General features: G+C 44.5%; 2 protein-coding genes across 2 annotated transcripts in view; both read right to left on the reverse strand.

Annotated features, from left to right (window-relative positions):
* The window catches only part of uxt (ubiquitously-expressed, prefoldin-like chaperone), a 228,878-nt gene that overhangs the window by 107,245 nt on the left and 99,448 nt on the right, over positions 1-22,185 (reverse strand). The window lies entirely within an intron of this gene.
* The window catches only part of otud5a (OTU deubiquitinase 5a), a 43,910-nt gene that overhangs the window by 5,657 nt on the left and 16,068 nt on the right, over positions 1-22,185 (reverse strand). Inside the window, exons 3-5 of the mRNA XM_063208716.1 lie at positions 6,619-6,683; positions 6,341-6,497; positions 4,454-4,602 (exon numbers count right to left, since the gene is read on the reverse strand). Coding sequence (XP_063064786.1) covers positions 4,454-4,602; positions 6,341-6,497; positions 6,619-6,683 — 371 coding nt within the window. The remainder of the gene's footprint in view (positions 1-4,453; positions 4,603-6,340; positions 6,498-6,618; positions 6,684-22,185) is intronic.

The following is a 22,185-nucleotide window of genomic DNA, read 5'->3' on the forward strand; positions in this document are numbered from 1 at the left end:
ATCAGCCTCAGCCATCAGAAAAAGGTACCATCAGCCTATAAAAACCTAAATATCTCAGCTTCTGAAGCACATGAAAACACAAGATAAGTTGCATTTAAACCCTAAGACACCCATCTTACATTACAATGTGTTAATTTAGATCTAACATGCCAACATTTTTAATAAAAATGTCTCAAATCTCATGAGCCTGACTGTTGTGTCATGCAGCTCCAGGGCCAATGTTGCGAAACGCAACATCCAGCATCAATGATTTAATACAAAGGGAATTCAAGGCTCCTGGATATACCCGAGCACTATTTATGCAGTCTAAACAGGATCTGATGAAGTCATACTGTATTATTTAGACAATCTTTGGACCGACATTCATCCAGGTCTAATTGTGGATAAAACGCTAGGTATCAGTGGACTGTGCTATAAAACTGCCAATCATACAAAATAACAGAAGACAGAATCAGTTTCTTCGATTTTTGACTGATCTAATTCTCTGCAATTTTGTATGTGAATGCCTAACATCAGACCTGCATGATTCTGCCTTTTTTTTCAGGAAAAAAAGTATGCATATGTGCTTATGAAATATGTCCCCTGACTGAACTTTGCGTTGCCCTGGACACTACAATTGCTGCAACATCAACAAAAAGGACTTAACTTAAGGTCTAACTTTCAATGACACCTTCACAAGTGTTACTTCTGCAACCTGTGTCTAATCCACTTTTTCTAGTAGTTAATGTGTGAACTATCTTTGAACAGGTGTTTATAATATTGTCTGCCGTTTGATTTTCAGATTTGAGTGACTGCCCTGCTCTGTTTCCTGCTCTGTTTCCTGACAGACATCAGAATTAACAGCATGCTGACAGGTCAGTACAGTAACATGACACAGGACACTTGGAAGAGTCAGCCTCTAAACTTCTTGGTAGTGTTCTAGAGTTGGGTACAGTAGCAAGCACAGGACAACACTGCCCGACTTCAATTCGCAGGAAAGGCCTTATAAGGCTTCCTCACCCCGAATAACTTAGGTTCTGTGTTTAGTTTTTTTCTTAGGAGACTTTTAAAGATGTTTGGGACTTGCAGTGGGGGCTTAGATCCAAGAAAAGGGATTAACAGAAACTTCTCATTCAATACGTCTCAGTGGAACCAGTGTTTTACAAATGTGGGTTGTTTCCTTTTTTCTCACTTGAATGTGCTGGCAGATTGAAGCTTTTTGTATTTTGTGTCTCCGGCTTCCGAACACCTCAACAAGTGTGTGTGTGTGTGGTTTTTTCCCCCTTCTTCCTGGATCCGGCACTCTATCCTGTTAAGCAGGGTCTTATAAGGGTCTGTTGATTGACCCAAATACGGCCAAGTCCGCAGCCGACCCGCCGAAAAACAGCTCCAAAAAATCTGGGCCAAAAGGCCCGTGTTACAGGGACACAACAGGAACACCAGATACCACACGGCATTAACCAGCTTTATCAGTCGCTTCATGACCCACACAATATCTCAACACGCCTGCTGTTTGGCCACCTTATCTGCTGGGCATGGGATAAAATACAGAGGTTTCCTAGTAGAGCTGCCCGATAAGACAAGTGGGTATCTGACCATGTTGATTTTGTACATTCACCGTGTACTGGTAGAGGGAATGTATTATACAAGGAATGCTTTTTTTGGGGGGGGGGGGGCATCTTGTCGCTGCTCCCTAGCCTAGAAAATTGGACCACAAGCAAACATAAGTTATGGCACATACAGTTTAAATACACACAGAAGGAAAGGAAAATAGGCCCGGCAGCTGAGAAATCACCATCTGTGAAACTCCGGCCCAGACCCAAGAGCACATAATACACATCTACACAATAGAGCCATACAATAGGCCTACAGCTGTGTTTTGGAGTTGTTCAAGTGAGAGGAAGAGGAAGCACGTGTGTGTGTGTGTGTGTGTGTGTGTGTGTGTGTGTGTGTGTGTGTGTGTGTGTGTGTGTGTGTGTGTGTGTGTGTGTGTGTGTGTGTGTGTGTGTGTGTGTGTGTGCCTGTGTTTCAGTGTGTGTGTGTGTGTGTGTGTGTGTGTGTCTTTTTTTCCCTCCATTTTCTCTCCACTAATTACCAAAGCGCCATTTGTGCCCAGATGCTCCACTGCATGTTGACCAACAGTGTGTTGTCATTAGGGTCTGTTCCCCAGCGTAAACAACACAGTATGCTGCTAATAGGCCTCCCCTGGCAGGCAGGGACATGTGGAATGTTCCCCTTGTCCGAGCCGTGCCTGCCTGGGCCCTTTGATGTTTGTGTGGCCCCTGGAGGAGGGAGGGAGGGATGGAGGGAGGGAGGGAGGGAGGGAGGGACCCCACCAGCCACACATCCACCCATCTAGCCACTGGCCACGCTCCCTCCCTCTGTCCATCCGTCCATCTTTGATGAGGTTTTTTTTATGAGGTGAAGCTTGTCACGTCTCTCTTTCCTCCTCAACATCACTCTCCCTCCAGTCAGGTAACCCCAGTAAAAATTAGTTTTAAATATCTCAAGCGCATTTACACCTTAATATGAATGTGCTGCTTTTTTGGATGAGCTCAGAGCTGTCACATCTGGCTTGCTCCCAACTGACCCAGAATGTCTTGATGAGACGGACTTGTCAATATGACAAATGGACAGTGCTTAGCCAGACAATTCCAGCACCTCCACGCTATGACTGTAACTCATATGCGTTGATGAGATGACACCCGTTATGTCTCCCTCTCTCATAACCACTCCGCTTACAAAACACTACAGTACACCTTATATGGGTCAGGATGTCCCTGTGTACGTGTGGTTGAGGAGACGGTCAATAGGCTATGTGGGAAGAGGAAAAGACAAGCTTAGACTATTACTTTTTACTTGTTCTGAAAGTTTTTAGCTGGGTTCCGAGTCCCGCATAAAGTGAATGAATTGAAGAGGTAAAGCACAGCTTTCTTCAGATTCCTCCTTATTTATTTGCCCATGCTCAGGAAGGGTTCAGCGTCTGAAACATTCTTGCACAAACAAATAAGAGAAAAAGAGTGCTGTCCTTTACTTCTTCAACAGGCAATATAGCCAATGTCTAATGCTATCTGGACAGCTCGATTGGAATACTTGCCAGTTATGCGTTTTTTTCACACAAACAAAAACAAAATTCATCAAAAAAACTGACAGACACCAGATTACATCACAGAGCACCATATATGAAGCTAAAGGTTTTCAAATTACGCATGTCCTGAACAGCAGAGGTCAACTTCTCATACCGACAGTATTTTATTTTTAGAGTACAAGAGCTCTTTCAAATTAGCCATGTCCTACACCACCTTTCATAACAACCAAAAAGCCTCCTGAAGAGTCTGAGTCAAACACACTTGCGGCTTTTTTTACAGCTTCTACATTAACTGTACCCTATGCTCCCGTTAGCCCTACCTCCCCCCTGACATGACACCTGGGTGTGAAGGGCTGCATGTGCCGCCACATCTCCCTGAGTGTCCGTTCAGCTGACTAAAGGGAGAGAACGTGCAGGAGCACACACAGGCATCAGTCACACCCACATGCTCTAATCAATCACACACACCAGGGGTCAATCAAGGTCAGACACCCTGAGGACTACTGCAGGCTTCTGTAGGAGAAATCTGTCTGAAAGAAGGTCTACCATATCACTATTCATTTCACTTACAGTGTATGTTTGTGCCTCTATTATATGTACTGTATGTGGCATATAAACGATCCTTTATCATTGACCGATCTGAAGCTCGCAGATGTAGTAAAGGTTGGATGTCTTGGAAGACCGCTCTCACCGGCTTCTGTAGCAGAACAGAAATCCAGTGAAATAGTGGAGCTTCTTCATTTACTATATATACACTTTACTATGTAGTTGTTGTAGGGGCTTTTTCCCAAAAGAGTCTCTATGTAGTGGAGTTCGGAGCCAAGTTCGCTGTCTTTTCTTTGTACAGAATGTGTTTATCCGTCTTTCAGTGTTACGTATCTGACTGAGTCTCTCTGACTGAAATAAGGTCTACCAACTGAAAGCTCACAGAGTGTTAAACTATTTTTGCACAGACATGCCATGGATTTCTTTCTTTTCTTGTTTGTCCATGTCAGCTCTTTAATGTTCAGCATGACTTTTTGCACAGACTTAAGTTATCGGATTGCTTCCTTTTCTAAGATTCCTCCATGTCTGTTTATCCATGTCAGTATGTCAATGACACTTACTTGACAGACTCACTCTTACTTACTTTTTCATTCACAGTCATTTGTCCCCCTTGCTTGTTTTTTTAACCCGTAACTAGATTGTCAATTGTAAAGAAGAGAATTGCAAAGAAGACAAGTAAACCGGACAAACACTTTTTTATGCGGTAGTCATTTTGAAATGTGGGTAGTCATTTTGAAACTTGTTGCTGCTGTGTAGCTGTGCTGGCTGTGGTGGAGGTTAAGGTAGAGGAGAGGAGAGTAGAGGAGGTAGAGGAGATGAGAGTAGAGTATAGGTACCAACCCCTGGTTTGAAGGCAGGAAGCCCAAGCCCTACTCCAATGGTGGCTTTGTTGGGGTTCACCACAGAGTTGTAGTGAATATTCCGATGGTAGCTAACTCTGATTGGCTCATCGTGGTTCTGATGGATGCCATGGAACGTGTTGATTGGTTCTGCACACAAGACAAAGGACACAAGAAGTCTTAACTGTTAAATCCAAGAAGTCTGGACCACAAACGCCTACACACACACGTGCACATTCAGACACAGACTCATTAGAATAGCTCATATCTCGGAAAGGGCTGGGCCAAAAACTGCGGCGTCACCAGCTACTGACAAGTCAAGGGTAGCGTGAGCAATACAACAGCACATTGAAATTGGCAGGAGTTGCCCTTTAAGTTGTATCTTCTTTTTTCCACTATTATTATGCGTTTCAAAAAATGAGTGTTCGTACTGAGCATTAGGAAAGAAGCAATGGTCTGAAAACACACGGGGAAAACACCAAGTGCAGGTGCCCTATGCTATTATTCATAACTACTTAGAACATTATGACTCAGAAATCATGGCTGTGACTAAAAGATGACTCATTTACAGAAACTTGTGTTTAAGACGCAGGGATCAGGACCCAAATGCTCTTCAGCAGTATTAGTGTCTGTTTAACCCTTTCTGACACATGAACAATCACTTCAACATGCAGTGATAAGGTCTGTAATTATTCTGTCAAAAGAATGAAGTCGTCAAAGTCGGTCTAGGCATAACAATAGGTAAAGTATGCTCTTGATCATTTTAGTAAGGTTATGTACTGGTAAAATGTGTCAAGTTTTGGTGTATTTAGCACAGATATCCAGGTTAGAGCTGACAAGATGTCCCTTTAACATGACACATCTTGCCCCTTCTTGATTACAAAAAGGCATTTGACCGCAAAGATTTTTAACCATTTAATGGTCTGAAGTCTGAATCCTTCCTGTTCTTTCCTTTTGTATCTTATTGTAAGGGTTTCAGGTTTTATTAGTTTGATGCTGATGTTGTTTTTCATGCAAAAATGTGCTCAATTAACTTCCAATTAATAAATAACTTTTTTCATATTTTTTTCACATTTATGAGTTTCACAAAATCTCAGCGACATTATTACCCACAATTTTTACTTCTTTTGTTTACTTTCGTTAATTTCCTTATTATTTTATTCACAGTTAATGTGAATGTACTCAAGTCAACTCCTGTTCTTTTCAAAATGCATTAGAAACACTAAAAAGAATATTGATGCTTGACTTTATGTGTCATGTCAATTACAAGTAGGGAATGATTACTGGGCTCATGGCTGTGTCCGAAACAGTCACTCAACAACATAGTGCACTACACAAGTAGTGAATTACATTGTTTCGTTCACTTCCTTCCTTTTATATGCAACAATGGAGCACTTGTCTTTGGAGGAGTTTGAGTTTAGTTTGACAAGGTTTTTTGTTTGTTCGTTCGTTTTAGGTTCCAAATAGTGCATTACAGTTTTGGTTTTCGTTTAATACAATTTAATCTAATCCAATTACTTCTTTAAGTTCCATACTTCCATTAACTTTTCCTTTAATCACGTTCATTGGTAATTGATTCAACTCCCTTCCTGTTGCTGCATGTGCTATAAAATAAAAAGGAATGCTCAATGCTTTCCCCCCGACCCGGGATCAATAAAGTTACTCTACTCTGCTCTACAATCACTGTCTACATACTACGCAACACAGTGCGTAGGAGGTACATTGTTTAGGCCCCTGCCACGTGTGCTATGTAGTGCACAAGTGACAAAAGTGAGCGGATTTGGCTAGAGTAGCTGCTGTGGCTGCCAAATACATCTCCTTTATACATCTGACAGGGTGAGTGGGAGTAAAGTGAGTGGGAGTAAAAGCCTGGGCATAGGCTCCACACCTGTGCCTTGTTGGTAGACTTCCACTGGTCGATTGTACATCTCCGCCATTGCCTGCATCTCAATGTGGTTGCCGTGGCAGTTGTTTTTCCTCTTCCTGTTTATGTACGTGGTGAAGTCTTCCGTCACATAATTGGAGAAGTAGTCTGCATTTTTCATCTGAAATAAATAAGAAAAACAACACCGTTTTTGGTCGGTTGAGGTCCAAAACTGGCGGCTTTGGGCTGCCGCTGCAGATGATGATTTGGAGAAATACTGCAAGAGGGCAAGGGCTACTTACCAAGTAATCCATGCAGTGCTTGCGAACAACTTCATGCATATCTTGGTCTCCGTAAACTTGATCAGCTGTGCAAGGGGGAAAAATATGATTTTATTATTTATAGAAACACGTGATTAATATACAGGAGGATGCATAGCATCATGATAGACATTAAATGACAGAAGATCTGCACAAGACTAATGGTTCCTGATGAGCATTGTTTTAAATTATTTTAAGCTGAAACAACTTAACACTCATCTACAGGGGTTCGACAAAATAACTGCAATACCGGTCATTTTAGTGTGGGACGTTTCATGGCTCAAGTGGACCAGCCTGTTGGCTAATCTTCATTAATTTCACATTACACAAGTAAAGTGAAGTGTGAAGGTTCAATTAGCAGGGTAAGAGCACAGTTTTGCTCAAAATTGTGCAAAATGACAGGTGTCTCATTTATTTTGTCCAACCCCTGGTATTTCATTAATTGCTCTATCTTTATATTATTTTTCTTATTATAACAAATGAACAAAAACTGTTTGCAGGTGCACAGCAAAAGTAAGTGGTCTACAAGTATGTAGATCTACAATAAGATGTACATGTCAGGTGTACAATTAGTATATTAAAAAAAAAACATTATTGAATTGCACCTATTGTGTTGTGCAACATCGAATGCATATAATTCCTAGAAGCCTAAAGTGTGGTTATTTTGCAGGTGATACATAGTGGAGGAGCTCAACATCCCAGCTGCAGAAGCAGCAGCCTTATTAGGGTTCTCACAGGGTGTTTTTGGCGGGCTTCTTTTTTTCAGCTATTTGTGTGTGGCAATAAGGTTGAGTGGCAGCTGAAGATGCAACAAATGTAAACAAAGGCTTGTGGGCATTTCATCGCTCTCATCTCCCTCGCGCGCTCTTTCGCTCTCGCATTCCTGTCTCACTCTTGTTCTCACTTCCCTCTCTCTCGCTCTCTCTCTCCTCTATCAGTCTACCTCTCCCTCTCTTTCTCTCTGCAGCGTCAAGTGTCGTGGTATGCAAATGAGCCGACTGCCGCAGCGACTTCCAACAAGTCACATGACTCCTGCCCGCGCGCTACACTTCTCAGAATCTCAAGTCAATTTCCTCTTTCGCTGCAGCACAGTGGCCTGAAAAAAGGAGGCGCGCATGCAAAAAATCTAGTTCAGAGAAAAAGGTAACTGAGTGCAAGCGCTAAAAAAAACAGATGCTATTTTAACTATTCAAAGATAGACTGTTTCAAAAATGACTGCAACAGGGGAAGTTACAAACACTAACTTTGGAAATGCCTTTTTTGTTTATTTCAGAGAAAACAACAAAAACTCAACAACATGCATAGTATTTCTTGGTAGGGATAGTCATGCTGACAAAAAGTATTTTCAGCAGAAGCTCAAACTGCCTTGCAAACAACACCTCACTGCTCACCCATTGCCACTGACTAGAGGGCAGGCCCAACTATTCAATATTTCATACTCACGGAGCATTACTTCCACATTGGATTTGCATTAAGAAATTAGTTATACAGAAAAAAGAAGTACCGGTAGTGGATTCAATACAGAGGGCATAGGCAAGTTTTACTGACTGTTTGGGTGCAAGAAAGAATGCAAACTGATAAAATGATAAAAGAATGCAAGAAAGAATGCAAGAATGCAAAATATTAAAAGAATGCAAAAAGCCCGCAGCACTGCTTGAGGAAGGCCCAACAGGCTTAAAACACAAACACACGGGGCCTCATGCAATGCTCCGGACTTTGCATTTTTTATGCCATGCTCTCTTCCGCCACTGGCCCGAGCCATCCAAGACCCACTGCCCGCAGCTTGGCCAAGCACTTCCTCATAGTTGGTTGGACCTAAGGGTGCCCGTCTCTTCCGGAAACCATGAAGAGGAGTCACGTTTTTTTAGTGATGGAACCAAAAAACCAGACCAGACTGCTGGATTGTCAATTGTCCTAACCGCACATAGAAGACTACCCTCGTTGGGGTTGCAGAAAGAGCAAGCCCAGACAGATATGGGAGCCCCATGTAGCAATTAGAAGAGCATAACAGCAAGCATGGCTGCCACAGGCCACACGGACCTCAGGAGGTGAATAGGTGGGTGGGGACTGGGGAGTGAAGTGGTATGGATGGAACAACAGCATGACAGAAAATGAAAAAAAAACACACACACACACACACACACACACACACACACACACACACACACACACACACACACACACACACACACACACACACACACACACACACACACACACACACACACACACACACACACACACACACTTCATCTCTTCAGATTCAACATGAGGGCTTTACACCTGCTTGGCAAGAAATGAGTGAAGGGGGAAGAACCTGGCTGGAGTTTTTAGTTCCTGACGGGGAGTGGAACCGTGTAATTTCCGACTCATTTTTGTTTTCGTCTGGCGGCACAAAGGTGTGCGTGTGTGTGTAATGGGGCTTGCATACACATTTGTGTGTGTGTGTGTGTGTGTGTGTGTGTGTGTGTGTGTGTGTGTGTGTGTGTGTGTGTGTGTGTGTGTGTGTGTGTGTGTGTGTGTGTGTGTGTGTGTGTGTGTGTGTGTGTGTGTGTGTGTGTGTGTCTGTGTGTGTGTGTGTGTGTGTGTGTGTGTGTGTGTGTGTGTGTGTGTGTGTGTGTGTAGGACCTGCTTTTCACACACCACCGAGCTATTTCGCTGACTGCATGGGTGGCCATGGCAGGGATTCCCCCCCACTCCTACACACACACACGCACACACACACACACACACACACACACACACTTGTGTATTTTGCATTAATGTGACTCATCGCCAGTAAATCCCTAACCGTGTTGTTTCGTTCCACCTGTGATCTCACAACCTTCACGATGATGAGACCAACTGCCTCTGCGTGGGCATATCAGACAGCAGTCTGAAAACCATACAAAAACCCAGCCACGTGGTGCCTCGTATGGGTATCAACAAATCGTCATTCATTTAGTAAGTAGCCTAAGTACATGAATAAAAATCAAACATTAATCATGTACGTACATAAAAATAATGAATGAAAGTCAATACAAGTTGTAGACTAATGTGCACTCTGCATATATGTAATAGGAAGACTCCCAAAGTTCCGTGTGCCCTGACATCAGCAACTTTATGCTGACCTACGCCTCTCTAACTGGACTTTTTTCTGAATTGGTGCAAGTGGTTGGGTGGTAAGGCCTTGTGCCTGTAAAACACAGACTGAAAACCCTGTGAGGAACACATCCTGAGGTGGGGTTCCTGTGGGTCACTGTGCGTCACAACCCCTTGACTGGACACTATATTGCTGTAATCCTGGAGACAGCAAAAAAGAAGGTGACTGATCAACCAGTGTGTCACCATATCACATCGAGAGGCCAGCTTCTCCATCAAACCAACTAGTCATCCGATGACCTTTTCCGCCTCGACCTTCGACTGATGCGAACACCACCCCCCCCCAACCCACACACACCACCCCACCCTCTTCCCCTCACTCTTAGCTTAGTGTTGAGAAAGAGGAAGAGGCTAGTCGACTCTACTGAGAAACTGCGCGCCACAACGTGAAGAGATAAACTTCTGAGGAAAGCAGAAGAAGAGGCTCGCGGGGCCGAGCGGGAGTCGAAACCACAGGCCCCAACCTTGCCTGCCTTCCCTGCTCTCGCCCGTCTCTCGCCAATGTGTAAGGGAGATAGAGGCCCCAGCACAACAGGCACGCAGACAGAGGGAGCAACAACAGCAGTAGCAGCAGAAAGGCGCGTAACCGTGCAATGCCACCGCAGAATTCTAAGAAAGAGGCCACTCTCTCGCTAGTCTCTGGTCCATGTTGCGGTGTGGTATACTGCTGCTGATGCTGCTGCTGTTTGCAGAGTGGTTGCGGATGTGTGTGTGTGTGTGTGTGTGTGTGTGTGTGTGTGTGTGTGTGTGTGTGTGTGTGTGTGTGTGTGTGTGTGTGTGTGTGTGTGTGTGTGTGTGTGTGTGTGCATCTGTGTCTTTAGGCGTGTGTGTGTATGTATCTGTGTCTTTAGGCATGTGTGTGTGTGTGTGTGTGTGTGTGTGTGTGTGTGTGTGTGTGTGTGTGTGTGTGTGTAAACCCCAGCCCTCCGTGCCTGTGAGGGCCTGATAACGGTTATCCGTAGAGAGCAGGGCCCAGTGCTTCGCTCACCTCTGACGCCATCGCCTTTACTACTAACTAACTCCACAGTTCGTTTACTATAATGGGAGGTCCCCCGCCGCTCCTGCCACCAAGCTAGCCTCGCGCCCTGACTCAACCCCGTTGGAAAGTTCATTCACAATTTGTATGTTTCCTTCTCTATCTTTCCTTTCGGTTTCCACTGACGCCGAGTTTAATTTCAGGAATCGTGTCGTCAACAGGCAGGGGACCCTCACAGGCTCAGTGACAGTCACTCACCATTTGGGGCCCTTGCCGCTCAGTTTTTGTTCGGCCAATAATGGCCCACCACACAAAGATTCTTCCCAACTACTCAATTTCTCTATGGACTTCGCAAAGATGATTCATGATTTATTCTTTTTTAAAAGAGTTTTTTGGCTGTTATGACTTTATTTAGACAGGACAATGTGAGACGCTGAAATAACATAAATATGAGAGAGAGAGAGAGAGAGAGAGAGAGAGAGAGAGAGAGAGAGAGAGAGGGAGAGAACGAGCACGAGAACGAGAACGAGAAATGATCAGGAGATAACCTCAGGTTGGACTCAAACCCTGGTCCCTGGATTTAAATTTTATGGCACTGATAACCCATTAAGTCACAACATATTTTAACACGTTAACCCTCTAAGATTTCCCCCCTATAAGATTCAGAAGGTTTCAGGTAGCTTTCAGCCTAGATTTGTGTCTCTATCGGGTATTCACGTGCTGCTGCTAGACGACTTATCAGTGTGGGTCTAGCCTACAAAATATCCCAAAGACATCTACGCCAATACTCCCAGCTGGCTGAGTTTCAATCGGTCTAGAGCTGCCTGCCCAATGAGGCAATGTGTCTGGTTATTTGGCGGGAGAGAGCCCGCACACACACACACACACACACACACACACACACACACACACACACACACACACACACACACACACACACACACAACCTTGCACACAATCCCACACACACACACACACACACACACACACACACACACACACACACACACACACACACACACACACACACACACACACACACACACACACACACACAACCTTGCACACAATCCCACACACACACACACACACACACAACCTTGCACACAATCCCACACACACACATACACACACGCTCACACCAGCCCGCCCTCTCCCTGGCATTTTACCTGAGAGGTATTGATGGCTGATGCTTTTAAATGTACGGCACATCGCCTCTGACATTTGTTGTGTGCACAGCTGTAACGGCCAAGCATTTATTAATGTCCCCGTAAAGAGACGCTTCCAGGAATGTGTCAAGCCACTTGGGCTAGAGTTGCTGATATTTGGTGGCATAGTATGGTTGCGTGGCCATACTGTTTTTTTTTTTTTTTTTCAATTGTTGTTTTTTAGCTTTAACTGGCTGATTCTGGAACCGGTGTGTGTGTGTGAACATGTGAAAGTGTGAGTGTACAGCATTAAAATGTATCCCGTTTTGGAGTGCTCTGCCAAAAATAGAAACGTTCTTTATATAAATGCAGTCTATTTCCCATTTTACCATTTCACCATTGATGACATTTTTGACGTCAGGCTACACGCTGACCCCTTTGCTCTAGTGACTTCGGAGGTCACCAGCTCAGGCAGCATGCATCTCGCACGTAGGCCTGCGCACGTGCAATCGCACCCAGACTCAGACACTCAGACAGCCTCCCTCTGTCTACGCAAGAGACACACACACACACACACACACACACACACACACACACACACACACACACACACACACACACACACACACACACACACACACACACACACACACACACACACACACACACACACACACACACACACCTCCTTGAGACAGGCTGGCAGTGTGTCTCCCATTGGCAGTGTGTCTCTGTCTACGACACACACACACACACACACACACACACACACACACACACACACACACACACACACACACACACACACACACACACACACACACACACACACACACACACACACACACACAGGCTACATCAGCAAGTGACCCACTAGGTCAGGTCATGAAAGAAAATCTGAAATGATACAGTGTGTGGGTTTGTTTGAAATACATTTGACTGGGGTAAATGCATTCTGCACATTGCTAACCATCATTTATCTGTATATATTCTGCACATACCTTACTGATACTGGCTGCATACCAGTATAATGCAATTGCAAAAGCATTAATAGAGAATATACGAAATGCATTTAAGCATCTAATCAGAAGTGCAAATAGAAGAAGTGCAATATGTCCAGATTTAAACAGTTATTACATTTTAATGAAAGAGGCATTTCATGTAATCTGTATTCATGCATGTGTTGTGACAAAGTTTAACTTTATCCATTGTAAATCTAATGAAATTGTGAGGTATTTGACACTACATCACTACAGCACATGAGTGGGTAGGGGGACGTCCTGTCCATTAACAACACAATTCTGCCGTAATTTCTGCACAAAGTCCAAAGTGTATGGTGGGTAAGGGAACATTCCATCCTCAGCATGACTATTTTGACTATTTCCGAAGTCATGTCTATAGAATTTCCAGAATGTATTGCTGGATGCAGGCTAACCGCAGGCCAGAGCATAGCTAGAGCATTTCCAAAGAAGCCTTCATATCAATGGACAGGCCACCGCAGCCAGGGCTCTTCCGGCTTATCTGGCCACAGTGTGAACAGGGCCAATTCCAGTGAAAAACACACCACCCGCTATCGGTTTACCACAGAGGGTATTGCTTTTTTTCAAATGTTAGAATTGCAGGAAGTTGAGGTAATCAACACCTTTGCATTCATATTTGACCTGATTAACAACGAGCATGCTAGGTCTGCAGAAGACCGTCACATAGACACCAATGACGGAACACTCTGCAAAGCATCTGTACCTTCCATAGGACGTTAATCAAGTTAGCCTTAAAATGCAATTCACCATTCATGGGACTAACATTAATTTATTAATTTATCTTTTATTGACTAATCGATGTATTTTTAATATACGGATAGGTACCTTATATAGGTTTCTTACCATTCATACATATCTCTATATTATATATTTCTACACACTCCGTTGAAGGAGAAGATTGTGCACATCCCAGGAAAAGACAAAGGTAGTTTTCAAAGTGAGAAGTCTGCACACTTAAAATCCTTTTTTGTTATCTTAAGTTTTATTATTTCATGGCTGGATGATGTAGCAGTCTTCACTCTTCAGCAGATCCCTCTTCAGATTCAATTTAATGAAGACTGTTGAAGTCGAAACGTAATCCAGCCATAAATAATAAAAGACAACAAAAAGGGATTTTAAGCGTGTGGACTTCTCACTTTGAAAACTTATTTCTAGACACTCCATGCATTTCAGTTCTTGGCCACACACTGTATCATCATCCAGCCACAACTTTCTCTCACACAACTTTGTAAACAGGTGTAACCAAAAATACTTTCACACGGCATAGGCACGTTTGATGTGGGCACCCCATCAGCAACTGAATGTGTCTAAGGTGCACAGGGGACCGGTGAGCATGCGATGCTCTGCAGTGCAGAAACCGTAAGGATGCAAAGGTGCATCATAACAACAGAGCTGCATGCATGCAGTCAATTCACATCAAACCAACACTAATGTGTGATTGATATGGCTTACAGTTTCCATCATGCAATAAAAATACAATTCTCTACAGGCTCGTACTAAACTGTCGATACACTGTTGATCGAGCTGCAATCTGTAAGAATTGGCCCAAATAAATACAGTTACTATGATTATGGTAATTGTTGTGAATGTGATCATTGTCATTAGTATGGTTTGTTTCTTTTATACTAATCAAAAGTGAGTTTAAAGAGTCACCATAACGATGAAAAATGTCCTCCACAAAGGTAGGAAAATATCAACATTTGAATAGTTCCAGAATTAAAGCTGGCCTTGCAAGATTTTTTTCATTAATTTTGTGATGACCCTCACTATGAATGCACGCATTACGCAACGGTTTTGTAAAAACACACAACTGGCCAAAGTTGATGTTCAACAAAACAACCATGGTCTGTGGACTGACTGTAAAGCAGGTCTGACTGACTCTTAACTGTAAACTCCTCCTCGTAAGTGTGTCTGAGTGACCTCCTCTCCAGTGGCTGCCCGCCCTATGCAATGCCACCCAGGTTCCGGTCACCAGTCACCTCCACCTTTAGCCTCTCCAGAACAAACACGCTAGTTGACGATAAACAAAAATCAATGTCACAAAATCAACAGTGACACCCACTCCCAGCTAACCCAGTCTGATAAACAAATACCTCATATGGACAAGTGAACGTTCATGAACTCTCTCTCTCTCTGCACCGCTGATAGTCTACTATGCCTTGACACCTTATCTGATGGCATTTCAGATGCACTGACTGCCCAAATAATGCCTGTAAGTTGCAAAACATGATGTGTGCATTGACAACTTTCACTTGACCGAGTTAAGACGAGGGCTAATTGATTTCATAACAAACATGTTAATAAGATGATCATGTATAATTATCAATATTGGAATCATGATTAGTTGCAATGATTGATGATGGGAATTAATGTGTTGCAATCAAAAAAAAAACAATTGCTCCACAGACAGGACCGTATTAAGACATTGCGGTGCCCCCGGGCACTACACCTTGTAGGTATTCCCCTTTATGAACAATATTTGTGAAATTTGTGTCCTGTGGTGCCCCTATAACTGACTGTAAATTGTTGGTGCCCTGCCTGGGCAGTGGGCACTGTGCCACTGGCCCTTATGGATAATCCAGCCCTGTCCACAGAGACTTCTCTTGATATTTTCTACCATTTCCGCAGAAATTTGCTTTCACGTGAGTTGCACTCAGTCAACAACCCCAAATTAAAACTCATCTAGACGAAGAAGCATGCTCCTAAAATGGGACACATTCAAAATATCAGTTTGACTCTGATCCTCCTAATATTGATGCTGCTGCTAGGTGACCGTCACCTGCTCCATAACGACTGACAATACTGGCTTGCCTGAGGTCAAACTCGTGCAGCCCAGCGGTAGAAGTTTTGGCAGCGGAATATAGAGTGTCTGTTTGCGAAAAACAATAGCAGTGAGCATATGAGTGAGGCAAGAGTGTGTGTGAGTGTGTGAGTGAGTGAGTCATGGGCACTGTATGCCGACTCTTGTTGACTCCCTATCTGCCCGTAACTGAGTCACTCGCACCCTCGCTAGTGTACATCCACGCTGCTGTTGCAAGCCACGCTGCATGGCCAACGCATGTCTGTACAGAACAGAACAGCTGTGCAATCAGCCGGCTTGCCCAACCTGGTTAAGTCCACGATGACTGCTGCTGCTATAGGGCCGAGTGTGTTTAAGGAAGAACAAATTACAGGTACCGGCACTTTGTTATGTGAGTAACTTTCGGTAAGCTCAGGGCTAGAAAAACACAGAAGCGCAGAAACACTGGAGAAAATGCTTCTTGAGCAAGGATGACGCACCAAAGTGCTGCTGACCCTTTGCTTGTAGGTGAGAGGTCTCCCAAGCATTTCATAAGGATGGGAGACACACTGCCAGCCTGTCTCAAGGAGGTGTGTGTGTGTGTGTGTGTGTGTGTGTGTGTGTGTGTGTGTGTGTGTGTGTGTGTGTGTGTGTGTGTGTGTGTGTGTGTGTGTGTGTGTGTGTGTGTGTGTGTGTGTGTCGTAGACAGAGACACACTGCCAATGGGAGACACACTGCCAGCCTGTCTCAAGGAGGGGTGTGTGTGTGTGTGTGTGTGTGTGTGTGTGTGTGTGTGTGTGTGTGTGTGTGTGTGTGTGTGTGTGTGTGTGTGTGTGTGTGTGTGTGTGTGTGTGTGTGTTGCGTAGACAGAGGGAGGCTGTCTGAGTGTCTGAGTCTGGGTGCGATTGCACGTGTGCAGGCCTACGTGCGAGATGCATGCTGCCTGAGCTGGCAACACACTGGTGATCTCCGAAGTCACTAGAGCAAAGGGGTCAGCGTGTAGCCTGACGTCAAAAATGTCATCAATGCTGAAATGGTAAAATGGAAAATAGACTGCATTTATATAAAGAACGTTTCTATTTTTGGCAGAGCACTCCAAAACGCGATACATTTTAATGCTGTACATTCACACATTCACACGTTCACACACACACACACACACCGGTTCCAGAATCAGCCAGTTAAAGCTAAAAAACAACAATTGAATTAAAAAAAAACACAGTATGGCTACGCAACCACTGTCTGATCTGCATGTTTTTACCCTAGCTCTGGAATGGATTCAATTACAGTATTGAGAGATGGGTCACTTTTCTCAACACATGTCGCTTAGAAAACCATCTGATGTAAGATTGACTGGTGTTGATGCTTTAAGATGGCTCACTTGCCATTTTGACTGGACAAAGTAGCTATTGGGTCGCTTAGAAAACCATCTGATGACAGATTGACTAGTGTTGTTGATGCTTTAAGATGACTTTGCTCTTTTGAATGGACAAAGTGGCAATTGGGTCAAAGGCTAGCATGAGTTGTCAACCTCAAGGGAATATACTATCCTTGTACAGAGACAGTCGATAGAGAGTTTCCATATGAAAGCCCTGCTGCAGAGTTCCTCTGTATTCAAGGATCAATATGATGATAGGCCGCGGCCTGGGGAATGTTCCTTGATACCTAGGGTTCAAGCATGGCCAGAAACTTTGCTCTGTATTCTGTGTGACGCTGACGTGACGACTGCTGACGATGACCGGCATTACATGATGTCCTGAGGACACGGCATTTGAATTGTGCTGGGGCAGTCAAAACGAACTGGAAAGACGAGATAGCAGCGGAGCTGACAACATCTTTGTTGTTCAACAACACAAAAACAAGACAACAACTTCTCAGAATTGTTGCGTGATGCAATTTTCTTTCGCTTTTGTATGTAGATGTTTAAACAGGCTGATTGTCTTACATAGACAGGCCATCATTTTTGCTGCCTTTTATTCTGTAGTTAGCCAATTCATTTGTTACTCGATAAGTGTTTCTGTTTAATCATAACTAATCTCGAAATTCCTTCTTCATCAAGTGATAACTGTAGAGGTAGAGCAGATACTGAAGACAAACAGCACAAGTCAGATTAATAGACTAGTCCACCTTTCCATTCAAGACAACCTTCCAGATGTTAAGGTGCCAGTTCCTCTTTTAAATAAATGCTACTGAAACTGGTAGACCCTGCTCTCGATTCTTGTGACTGAGTAAATACATGTCACCTGTCAAGCCACAGTTTAATTTCTGAAGTTTTGTTTTTTATATGTATATTTTTGCGGGGCATTTTGGCCTTTACTTATAACAGTGCATTGAAGACTGGGACAGGAAACGAATGGGGAGAGGACCGGCAAATGACCCAGGCCCGAATCGAACACAGGTCGCCGTGGTAGCAGCCCAGTGTCCTACCGTTAGAGCCACGCTAGGCCTGCAGTTTTTTTTCAAGCTGAGAGGAAAAGCATTTGAGTTATTGGGATCAGCGACTCCCATCAGAATGTCATGATTACAAGACGTTTTGACAAATGGTCGCACGTCAACGGTTAACAGTCTTCAAAGTAAGTTCTTCCCCCGTGCAGATGTCCAGTTTAGAAGAAAGGAAAATGTACAGACTGTCAGTCTACTAGGCGCCTAACATAAAACACCACTAGCTTATCTCAATACTATGACCCAAAGTTCTTCGACAGCAGAGTTCTTCAACAGCAGAGGACAGCACTGAAGTGTTCCAATCACCTCAACAATTCTACTACTACTTTCCAAATCCTAACTACAGGTGTATGATAGCGATGGACTGCAGCTTGTGAGGATGGTTGAGGAGTCCAGCTGAGCTGGGAAAGTGTTGATGAGCTGCGCTGAGCTGAGCTGTCTGCCTGAATCGTCTACACTTAATCGCCTCTCTTTGGCGTTCTCCACAAATGGGCCCTTAAGCCCTCACACACGCCTTGCCTTGGGCAGGGCAAGGCTTGCTGTTGTCTCAGCCTGAGTGGAATGCACACACCACCACGCCTAACTTAAAGGCCTGGTAAACACTCACATACAAACACATGCACATACGTGTACACACACACACACACACACACACACACACACACACACACACACACACACACACACACACACACACACACACACACACACACACACAAACACACACACCTAAGCTAACACCTGGTTAAAGTGCCTGAGAAGCAACTGGTTTACCTCAAAACCGGAGGCAAAACTGCAAAAACCCACCTATTTACTCCAATGCTCTTAGCGCTTATTTGTCACAGTGCTCCTAATATGCAAATTGGGAGGAGATGGAATGCGCTTGGCATTTCAGACGCTCATATAATTCACCTGAGATATCTGTGTGGGAGTATGCAGGCGCGTGTGTGTATGTGTGAGAGAGTCGGCACAGGTTTGACTGGCTCCCGCGCTGAGCCTTGTGACAGATCCCGTGGACCATCTATGTCTCCTCAACAATGTGACTGAATATAGGCCGCCTTCGCTTCAGTTTCCCAGCAGGAAGGCGGAAGCCTTCTCTTCTCACTGGCACGGCACCTATGCCGAAAACATTCGGCGAACAAAAAAAACAACCCTCAGACAACCACAAAAAAGCCGCCAACCACTGCTCAGGCCACACCGATCACACTGTTCTAACCATAGTCTGTGTTTGAAAGCTACGTAACGTTTTTCTTTTTATTTACGTCACGCTTGGGTTGCATTCTTCCCCTGATAAAGGTACACAAAGGAGTTTTTTTTCGGGGAAGAAAAGACCTTGGCAGCCAGTGCACTCAGTACAGTGAGTTCCCACTGCTGACATGGGCTGCCACTTGTGAGATTGGGATCTGCTTAGGGAGACGCCAAGGTGCTTTTGGCCAAGGGGCGCAGAACTGACTAAAACAAACAAAGCCAAGTGGCGACGCAAAAGCGGGCTCGTCATCAATCACTGCTGCCATGATGTGATACTGTGGAAGCAGGCAAAGCAGTCATAGCGTCACTACTACTACAACTACTACTACTACCAGGAGCCAGCGTGTGCTGCACAGTATGTAAATATAACCATCATGCCCCCAGCTCTGTTGCAACATAGATAGAGATGCTGAGGACTGATGCAGTACAGGTGTGTTGTTAGGAGCGTCAAGCTTATCGGGGAGAGGAGAGGAGAGGAGAGGAGAGGAGAGGAGAGGAGAGGAGAGGAGAGGAGAGGAGAGGAGAGGAGAGGAGAGTGGGGTAGGAGAGGTAGTGAGAAGAGTAGAGAGGAGAGGAGATGAGAGGAGAGTGGAGAATGGAGAGTTGATTAGTTAAGCTACATTCATATACGTTACTCGCTTCTCGCTCACTCGCCTACTCGCCACGCGCTCATGGAACGTTCGCTAAACGTTCCCGCGGGTTTAACTGCCAATGCAAAAGCGAGAAGTACTGCCAGTTATCCAAACTCTGCATTCCAATTGGTTACACGCTTACTTGTGTAAATATTTTATCTCGGAATCCAACCATTGCATTGCTTGTATGCTCCTCGCCTACTCGCCTCCTCAATTCGCCAGAACACATAGACATTCTATTGACATAACTCGTTGAGCAAGTAACTAGTAGCAATGTGTGTAAACGTAGCTTTTGGGAGCAGAGGTAGAGTGGAGATGACAGGAGATGTGTGAAAAGGAGAGGAGAGGGAAGTGAAAAAGAAAGTAATGTGAACGGGAAGCAGAGGTGGAGAAGAGAGGAGAGATGGAGAGATGGAGAGATGGAGAGAGCAGAGGTGGAGAGGAGAGGACAGATGGAGAGGAGAGGAGAGATGGAGAGAGGAGAGGAGAGGAGAGGAGAGGAGAGGAGAAATGGGGAGGGGATGGAGAGGAGAGGAGAGGAGAGGAGAGGAGAGGAGAGGAGAGATGCAAAGAGGAGAGATGGGGAGATGGAGAGAGGGTAAGAGCAGAGGAGAGGAGAGGATAAAAGAGGCAAGGATAGTAGAGGCCAGGTGAGTATTGGAGGTGGAGAGGAAAGAGTAGGTGGAGCGGAGCGGCCCAGATCGGAGTCCATGCTCTCTCAGTGATGACCTGTGTCAGGGTGCTCCTGTCCCTGCTGACCTGACCTGCCCTAAGTTTGTGTGTGTGTGTGTGTGTGTGTGTGTGTGTGTGTGTGTGTGTGTGTGTGTGTGTGTGTGTGTGTGTGTGTGTGTGTGTGTGTGTGTGTGTGTGTGTGTGTGTGTGTGTGTGCGCATGTGTGTCCACACCTGCATGCATTCATGTGACTGGCTGTTTGTGAGTGAGTGTGAGTGTGAGTGTGAGTGTGCGTGTGTGCGCGCGCGCGTCCACGCCTGCATGCATGCATGTGTGGCTGTTTGTGAGTGTGTGTGTGTGTGTGTGTGTGTGTGTGTGTGTGTGTGTGTGTGTGTGTGTGTGTGTGTGTGTGTGTGTGTGTGTGTGTGTGTGTGTGTGTGTGTGTGTGTGTGTGTGTGTGTGTGTGTGTACACAAAACACAAACAGAGAAACAGCCAGGTCACTGGCGTCACATCACAGTGAGTGAGACTGAGAGCGAGAGCACCCATGGGCTTTCTCAGCGCTGATTATGGACGCAGGAATCTTGTCGAGAGACAGAGGGGGCGAGAGAGAGAGAGAGAGAGAGAGAGAGAGAGAGAGAGAGAGAGAGAGAGAGAGAGAGAGAGAGAGAGAGGGGGAGAACAAGAGCGCTCTGAGCTAGGGCTGGGCTGGGCTAGGTGACACCTGACTCCTTTTTCCCACGATTCAAAAGCAGAAGTGCACATTCCTCCCCTGACCCACAGACACTAATCACCACGCACTCATAATGTCCAGAACACAAAACTACTCAGGGAAAAAGAAAATAAAAAACAGAAAAAATAACAAGGTACGTCATAACACACTCTACTACAGGCGTAAGACTATTCCAGTAGCTAGGGAGAGTATTGCGTTTGAGTGATATCGGGAGTCGAATTACATTGCACATGTCATGTCCAAAACACACGTCACAAAAACTAAAGGGGGAAAAAACAAAAAATACACAAAGAGAAAAATAACAAAGTACGTCATAACATGCTTTAGAACATGTTCCCATAGCTGAGAAGAGTATTATGTTACTGATATCGGGAAAGTCATTACAATGTGCACTTCATGTCCAAAACACAAAAAAACTACAGGGGAGAAAACAAACAAACAAACAAACAAACAAAACATATAAACGTGGGAAAATATAGGCCTACCAGGGGAAAATAACAAAGTACGTCAATATGCTTCAGAAAAATGTCCCAGGGGCAGGGAATAGTATTACGCTAATGATATTACAATAATAGTAGACGAAGCATATGATGTGCCAACATCAACTCATGTTTCTTTATTACAGAGCAAACAGTCTCCTAGAGCATATCAAGTTTGTTAAAAATGTTCAAGAGCAGTTGAGAAGAGCACAGTTTAGTTATTTAGAAACTCCTGCCAAAGTCATATCAAAACTGCAACT

Source organism: Engraulis encrasicolus, chromosome 10, assembly GCF_034702125.1.
Source record: "Engraulis encrasicolus isolate BLACKSEA-1 chromosome 10, IST_EnEncr_1.0, whole genome shotgun sequence".
Taxonomy (NCBI): domain Eukaryota; kingdom Metazoa; phylum Chordata; class Actinopteri; order Clupeiformes; family Engraulidae; genus Engraulis; species Engraulis encrasicolus.